General features: G+C 37.9%; 1 protein-coding gene across 1 annotated transcript; it reads left to right on the top strand.

The window, feature by feature from the left end:
* Positions 1 to 743: 743 nt before the first annotated feature.
* slc26a10 (solute carrier family 26 member 10) lies at positions 744 to 7,611 on the top strand. Its single transcript, XM_024293865.2, has 18 exons — positions 744 to 1,353; positions 1,432 to 1,542; positions 1,639 to 1,796; positions 2,522 to 2,686; positions 2,775 to 2,927; positions 3,000 to 3,082; positions 4,112 to 4,259; positions 4,347 to 4,460; positions 4,551 to 4,628; positions 4,712 to 4,807; positions 5,213 to 5,319; positions 5,432 to 5,501; positions 5,602 to 5,784; positions 5,863 to 5,917; positions 6,013 to 6,101; positions 6,184 to 6,238; positions 6,323 to 6,429; positions 7,219 to 7,611. The coding sequence occupies exons 1-18, from the start codon at positions 1,089 to 1,091 to the stop codon at positions 7,255 to 7,257; spliced, it is 2,076 nt and encodes a 691-aa protein (XP_024149633.1). The 5' UTR covers positions 744 to 1,088; the 3' UTR covers positions 7,258 to 7,611.
* Positions 7,612 to 8,128: the final 517 nt, after the last annotated feature.

The raw sequence follows: 8,128 nt of genomic DNA, 5'->3' as shown, positions 1-8,128 counted from the left end.
TTAAAAAGTGTGTTTTTGCAACTCCTAAGAAGAATTGAAAAAAATATGTGCACTCAGGAAAACAGAACAAAACATGTTTTAAGTGAATAAGAAATGAAACTTTACAATTACATCCCTGCAAACACTCCCAATCCTCTCTGAGATATTGTATTTTTTGGGTTTCTCAGCCTACACCCACAACTTGGTCATTGAAAGTTTTGGTCCATCCACACCAAAAACGTTGGGTGTTGTCCATTGTGAGTACTTAAAAGAGGGGCACTGCCTGCCTTTCCTCACGTAGTCGTGCTGGATGAGAGACATAACAAATAAAAGGGAAGTTATTCAATCAAAATCAGAGTCTGCACTAGAAACAAATTCTCCGTTTCCTTTGATTGATCCCCACACTGGCTTTCTTTCACGTTCAAGCAGCTTTCTTGTAAGACTTTGTCCTATGAACACAAAAACATCTTCCTCTCGCACTCCAACAAAGGACATCTGTCATCACAGATCATTTCTGATCAAGGATGGGGTGTAGTTTGATCCTTCAACCAGGCTTCATGTGTGATTGAGTTACACAAAACTGCACGGCTATCAAGCCTTTTCCCTTTGACTACACAGTTTAAACACCCACCCATGACAGACATCCATCCCACTCGGAAATGAACAGACAAGGTCTGAGGTTCCGCCTCGGCTACACCAACAATACCACTTTGATCTGTGTGGGCATTTCACAGTGCAGCGCATTGTATCAGTTCTGCATCCTCCTAGTCTGTACACATCTTAGTTTGTCTGAGGGAGGGATTAAGAGAGAAGGACACCAGATTAGATGACTGGTCTGGAAAAACTCTTTTAGCAGTAGGACCCTGAGGATCTGTGCAGAGAAAAAAGTGAAGCACCAAACTTGCAGCAGCTCCAAAGATGTAAAAAAAAAAGTGGCTTTATACTGTAGGAAAAAAAGTTGATATGTGAGCCATGTCATTGGCTGAGGAGTCTCTCGCAGGAAAATACAATGGCTCCTTAGTTCAGGGCAGAGTCTGCTATAAATGTAATCCATCTGAAAATCACCTGAGTGATTCAGCAGCAGGGAAGTAGCTCTGAAGGGGGACAGCATGAGTGCTTCCGTGGCTGTGTACCGGGACATTTACACAGAGGACCGATTCAAGCAGGCTTACGGCTCCGAGGAGGACCCCAGTGGAGGAGCCAGGATCCGGGACAAGCTGACCGGGAGGTGCAGGTTCTCCAGGCAGGCCTGCCTCCACCTGTTGAAGGAGAGAATCCCCATTTTCAAGTGGCTGCCGAGGTACAAGCTGAGGAAATGGATTTTAGGAGACACTATAGCTGGACTGACTGTGGGGATCCTTCATATTCCTCAAGGTAAAGTCTGGAGTTCTTATTATCATTATTGTCATCTATAAATAATTTACAAATAAATGAATGGTTTGGTCTGAACAGGTATGGCGTTTGCTCTGCTCACATCTGTGGCTCCAATATTCGGTCTGTACACCTCCTTCTTCCCTGTGGTCCTATACATGATCTTTGGCACAGGTCACCATGTGTCCACAGGTGAGCTCACTTTACTTTACTTTACTTTACTTGTCACATCTACAAGTTTAGGGGTCTATCTCCACTGCTGTCACTGAGGAGACTTTAACTTTTCAGGCACCTTTGCTGTGGTGAGTCTCATGACCGGCTCCGTAGTGGAGCAGTTGGTTCCCACCCCTCTTGAGATGAACTCAAGTTCACCTGAAGCAGCAAGCTTTGAGGCTGAGAGGATCGGAGTGGCCTCAGCTGTAGCACTTCTCTCTGGGATCTTTATGGTAACATGCATTCAGAAACGCAAAATGTTAGGGGTGTAACGATGGATCGATGAATCGATTCATATTCCGACAATTAATCTGTCTGGGGCAAGTTCCTAATTAAATCATTTAAAAATGAAATAAATCAATTATGATCATAACTGGAAAATACTAGTTGGATTGAGACATTTATTTTACTGTAACAAATTATAGCGGACAACACACATGATGGCAGAAAAAAACTGTTACATTCTTATAGTCAAACATGTGGAAATACTTAGAATTTTGTAAAGATACGCGAGCAAACAGTGTGGTATTATGCTCTAATTATGTTCAGTTTTTGTTATTTTTATATGGAAATACAAAAAAAAAAAAAAAAAACTAAAATGTGAATGGATTTACAGTGAATTCTTATTTACTTGTTTCTTTGTACACATATTTAATTTATAATCTTGCAAAAAATACAAGGAATCTGTAAAACTTCACCAGCACTGTTCAGTTCCAGGTATTTATCTCTCAGTCTAACTGGTTGAATTTTTTTAGCTAAAGATGTCCTGGATCGATTTTAGGATCAGATCATTCAAAGTGAATCAATTTCAACTATAAATTGTATCGTCAACCATAAATTATGATATGAATCAAATTGACGATCAAATTAATCCTATTTTTAAAATATGAATATATAGGTATATTATTGTGTGTGAGCATCATTAAACTTCATGTCATGTTTGTCCTGTCCCCTGTAGATCTGCATGTTTGCCCTTCATCTGGGCTTCCTCTCCACCTATTTATCAGAGCCCATCGTGAAGGCTTTCATCAGTGCTGCTGCCTTTCATGTGACCATCTCCCAGCTGCAAAGCATGCTGGGGCTGCGGCTCCCTCGCCACACTGGAAACTTCTCCTTCTTTAAGGTGATTAGAGCTTTGCATGTTGGAGATTGATAAAAAAATAAATAAAAAAGGATCCCTAAAGAGTCTCGTTGCTGGTTTGTGTGCTCAGACGTTGGTGTCGGTGATGGAGAACCTGCCTCACACCAACACAGCTGAACTGATCATCTCCTTGGTCTCCCTGGCCGTTCTGGTTCCCGTGAAGGAAATTAACGTGCGCTTTCGGCACCGCCTTCGTACACCCATCCCCGTGGAGATCCTCACCGTGAGTCTGCAGCTTTGGAGAGATGATGAGGCGTAACTTTATCATGATCACTGTATTTGCTCCTCTCTTCAGGTGATTATTGCTACATGTGTGGTGTATGCTTCCTCCCTGGATTCCATCTACAACATTGAGATTGTTGGGGATATTCCTGCTGGGTAAAAACCCTTACTGCATTTTCCTGAGTAAAAGTCGCAGGTTTTTCTCATAGTTTACCCAGGGGTGCGACTTATACTCAGAACAACTTATTTGTGGTTTTTTTTAGACATTAATGAGTTATATATTTGTTATTTTCCCAGTAAACACTGGTTGTCTTTTAGCAGTTGTTTCAGCTAACAACCACTAGAGGGCGATGCATCCGAAGTATTTGCTACTGAGAGTGGCAGAAGAAGTGTCGTCCCAAAAATAAATATGGAAGAGAATCTGATTGTTTTCCTCTTAAATTTTGATATTTTTCTTATACAGATAAAAAGATTAGTGTTATTGTATTTCTTTCTTTATTTCTTTATTTTTTTTAGCTATGCTGGGCTTGGCGGGTTTGTTCCGAAACATCAGACTTTTCTCCTAAAAGTGCGGCTTAAACTCCAGATCAGGGGTCACCAACCTTTTTGAAACTGAGAGCTAATTCATGGGGACTGACTCATACGAAGGCCTACCATTTTGAATTAACAAATGTATTTAGTTTGCCTTTAGTCATACATTATTAATAATGAATAATGAAACTCCTCTATGCTAAGACACTGATTTCTCACCATAATTATCAACAATGACAACAAGTTAGAAAACAGATATCAATATTCAGCACTTTATTAATCTCAGTAATTGTTACATTTTCAGATAATTACTTGCATTTCATGAAAAAATGTCCCATTTTCACTATGTTGTTCCATGTTTATCAATTATGTAGCGCTAAAGAAAAATCAACTTACACATTTTTAAAAAAGCATTTTGAGCTAATGACCAAATCTGCAACAAAATTAATGATCTATGAACTGGAGTAGGTCAGAGGTCACCTAAACTTATCTAAAGTTCAAGTATCATGAACATATTTTTAAGACATTTTAATTTTGAAATCTATGTGAACGCTATTTTTGCTCCTGCGACTTATACTCCGTAAAAGACTGTATTTACATGATCACTACAAGAAACGACAAATTTATTTTGTTTACTCCGTTTCCCATCTTCAGCTTTCCAAGGCCTCAGCTGCCTGCTATCAATACTTTCCCTGCCATTGCTGGAGACACATTAGCAATCACCTTTGTTGGATATGCTTTGTCCGTCTCACTGGCTATGATTTATGCTGACAAGCATGGATATTCCATTCAACCCAACCAGGTAAAAGCTAGCAATGTCGTGGCTGCTTGACTGGATTTTTGAAACCTTTCATGATTTGAGGATAAATCTGTAAAAAATATACTTTAGGAGCTGCTGGCCCATGGGATCTCCAACGCTGTGTCTGCCTTCTTCACCTGCTTCCCCAGTTCAGCCACTCTGGCCACCACCAACATCCTAGAGAGTGCTGGGGGACACACACAGGTAGTGGGAATAAACACTACTTTAAGCTAATTTCACTACAAAAACACATGTTTAACCACATTCTGTATACCACCATGTGTCTTCTTGCAGCTGTGTGGTTTGTTCACCAGTCTGGTTGTCCTCATTGTCCTGCTGCTGATTGGACCGCTCTTCTACTTCCTGCCCAAGGTGTGCTCATGTGTGTGTGGATCTGTGAACCCAACCGGGAGGGAAGAAAAGGCCTTTTCACTCATCCCTTTGTCTCTCCTCAGGCAGTTCTGGCATGCATCAATGTCACCAGCCTCAGGCAAATGCTCCTGCAGTTCCAAGACCTACCAGAGCTGTGGAGAATCAGCAGGATTGATTTTGTAAGGAAACCTCCCTTGATGCTGGAATAAGAGAAATGATTTGGTATCAAAAGGGAGATGTCCACCTTTAAGTATCTGTCAGAGATAAATGAGAATTTATCCACATGACATTTTTTAATCAGATTATGAACTCTTTGAACACTAGCTAAATAATAGTACTAAACTTTCACTCTCATTTTGACACCCTTAATTAGAAGACATAACATACTGTAACTTTTCAACTGTTAACACGATCAACGTAATTCCAGCAGATTCTGAAGGAGAAAAGCGGCGTGACGCCGCTTTTCTCCTTCAGAATCTGCTGGAATTACATTGATCATGCTAATAGTTGAAACGTTACAATAAATCAAAGAATGTAAACATTGGAGCTCCGGCATTAAAGGGTTAAAATGTGTTTTTCTGCAGATGGTCTGGATTGTAACCTGGACGTCTGTAGTGGTTCTCAATGTTGACCTTGGTCTGGCCATCGGAGTGGTTTTCTCTATGATGACGATCATTTGTCGCACACAAAGGTTTGTGTTTTTGCTACTTTTCACTAAAACTATTAAAAAAACAAATAATTAGAGGGTTGATAATTTTCACGATTTGTATCGGTTTAACTTTTGGTGACTAATTATTCAACAGGGTTGCTTGCTCAGTACTCGGACGCGCCAGCAACACAGAAATATACAGACCTTTGGAGAACCATAATAAGGTAAACAAGATTTTCATTGCTTTTTTATTGTAATGATAAGAATGACTTATATTTTTTTTTTTCTTTAAGGAAGATATTAACTCTACTGTATCTCCTTTAGTGCTATGAAGTGCCGGGAGTGAAGATCCTGACTTACAATGGCCCCATTTACTATGGCAACCGCAGCTTTTTCAGGGAGCAAATGAGCAAGCTGTTGGGTCTGACACCAGAGAAGATCCGCAGGAGGGAGAAGGCCAGGAAAGCCTTGGAGAAGCAAGAGAGTGAGACAGTCATCAGCACTGTGGTACCGCTTCACAATCACCACAATCACACTAAGATCAAAAACAAAACTAATTTCACTAAAACAAACTATTCTCTTTAGGAGAGAGGTATTGCAAATACATCATTTTCCTCTGTCAGTGACTTCTTTAACTCAGGTACGAAAAGCTGTTTTTTAATCATACTAGATCACTCCGTTTCTGTTTTTTTTTCTTTTGCTCTGCTAAAGCAAAGGTTTTTTGTTTCTAAGCAGAAGCGTCAGAAAGCGATCTGAAGGCTGTCCTGATAGACTGCAGCAGTGTCATATTCATCGATATTGCTGGAGCCAGGCTCTTCACACAAGTTAGTCTGCAAAGAAAAAGACAAGATTTCACCTCATTACAAACATCCTTTCTGAGTGCACATATGTGCTCTTTTTTTGCAGATGTGCACTGAATGCCAGAAAATGGGAGTTTCTGTATATTTGGCAAACTGCAATGGTACGTTTTTATTTTATTTATTTTTTTTAGCACAATTTAATTCATGACCCATGAAAACTGATTGGAGCATTTCTGTCCCATCAGAGAATGTCTTGAAAATCATGACATCGAGCGGCCTAATGAGCCACATGAATCCTCAACATATTTTTGTCACCGTGCATGACGCGGTGGCGTACATTCAACAACAGAAGGTAAAGTTTAAGACGGAGGTCTGCAACACAAAACGAGCAATTTGATCCAATTTCTTACAATAATTAATGCTTATGTTTTTGTGGCCATTCAATATTTATTTATAGCTATTAAATATTACAATATTTAAATTACTAAGGTGTTTGTATATTCTTATATAAAACATTTTTACTGTTGACAGCAGCACACACTAGTTCCTTTCAAAGTAAAACCCCTTTTTTTCAAACAAAATCCTCCAAATTCACTGGAATAAAAAATATAAGGAAGTCCAACATAATATATATTTTTTTTAATCGGTAAGATTTTCATGAATTGTATTCATTTTTCTTCCTTTACTGTCAAATAAAAGTAGAATGGAATCATTAAAAACACCTCATAACATTTAGAATAAATCAAGCTTATTATTCATCTTTTCAGTCGTTTAAACTCCATTTGTTTAAAACTTAACTACTTTGGTGTAATTTGCCAAAATAAAAGACTTTTAGAGACTTTTATTTGACTAATTATAAAATAAAAAGATACATTTAAAGAACATTTGTACAGATTTTTTTACAGTAAATATAACATTCTGTTATCATTTGCTTGGTTGTTTGACCTTCTAATAATATAAACAGAAATAAAAAAAGGATATATTATAAACCAATCTATTATTTAAGTAAAGCTAAAAAGTCACAGTAAATGGAGGAAAGAGCTCTCAGGTTGCAGACCCCTGAAGATATTCTCACATTGCAACAGAACAACATAATTTTACTATCACAAGTATCTAATAAAGTATTATTATCATTTTGTAGGAGAAACCTTCAGAGAACACCTCAACAGTTTGGGTCTAAACATGGAGGACTCATTTACTCACGGTGGCTGAGCAGGAGCTGAAAATCAACCAGGATGTTCGTCAACTGTGCAGGAGCATTCTAGCACTTGCTTAAACCTGTTCTGATTCTAGAGAAGCAATACAGTGTTACCACTTTATTTACAGATGCTGGACACACTCTTGATAAGCAAGATGAATTATTGCACAAGACACACATTTTGTCATGTTGCAGCCCAGGGAACAATACAATACTTTCCCTGTTGCTGTTTATGCTTTCTTGCATAAAAAAATACTATTGTCACTTGTGAAATGTTTCCACTGTAATATTTATTGCATTTCTTTTTATGTTACAATAAATATGTATGCTGGTGTTGCTGATATTTATATCATTTGAAAGCAGAGTGGATGTGTCCCTGTATCTATTAAAAAAGGATTGCAATATTTTTCTTCAAAAAGTACAATATAATTAATAGAAACTAAAGTTACACGCACACACTCATATATATGTATTTTTTATATTTTTTTGGTTCATAAAATGTGTTTTCAAAGGTAGTGGTAGATGGTAGTTTAAAAAAAACAAATTAAAAAACTGTAAATGTGCATTTATCTAAATAACATTTTAAAGAAAATGGATTTAATGAAAAAATAAAATACTTTATTATTATTTTAGGATAGGGAAGCAAATCACATTAGTTTGAGGCAATAAATAGTTAAAAAAAAAGAAAAACAATTGGCCTAATCAAACCTGATCCCATGCTGCCCCCTGCAGTCCAGCAGCTGAAACTCCTCCTAATATTCTTTTCAAAGCTGTAAACCTTGACCTGATAAAAACTACAAGAGTTCAAAACCAAGGAAAATATAATAAATATAAACCTCCTCTAATTATTTCC

The sequence above is a fragment of the Oryzias melastigma genome, linkage group LG7 (assembly GCF_002922805.2).
Source record: "Oryzias melastigma strain HK-1 linkage group LG7, ASM292280v2, whole genome shotgun sequence".
Taxonomy (NCBI): domain Eukaryota; kingdom Metazoa; phylum Chordata; class Actinopteri; order Beloniformes; family Adrianichthyidae; genus Oryzias; species Oryzias melastigma.
Note: the sequence above shows the minus strand (reverse complement) of the source record. Positions and strands in the feature narration are given on the sequence as shown.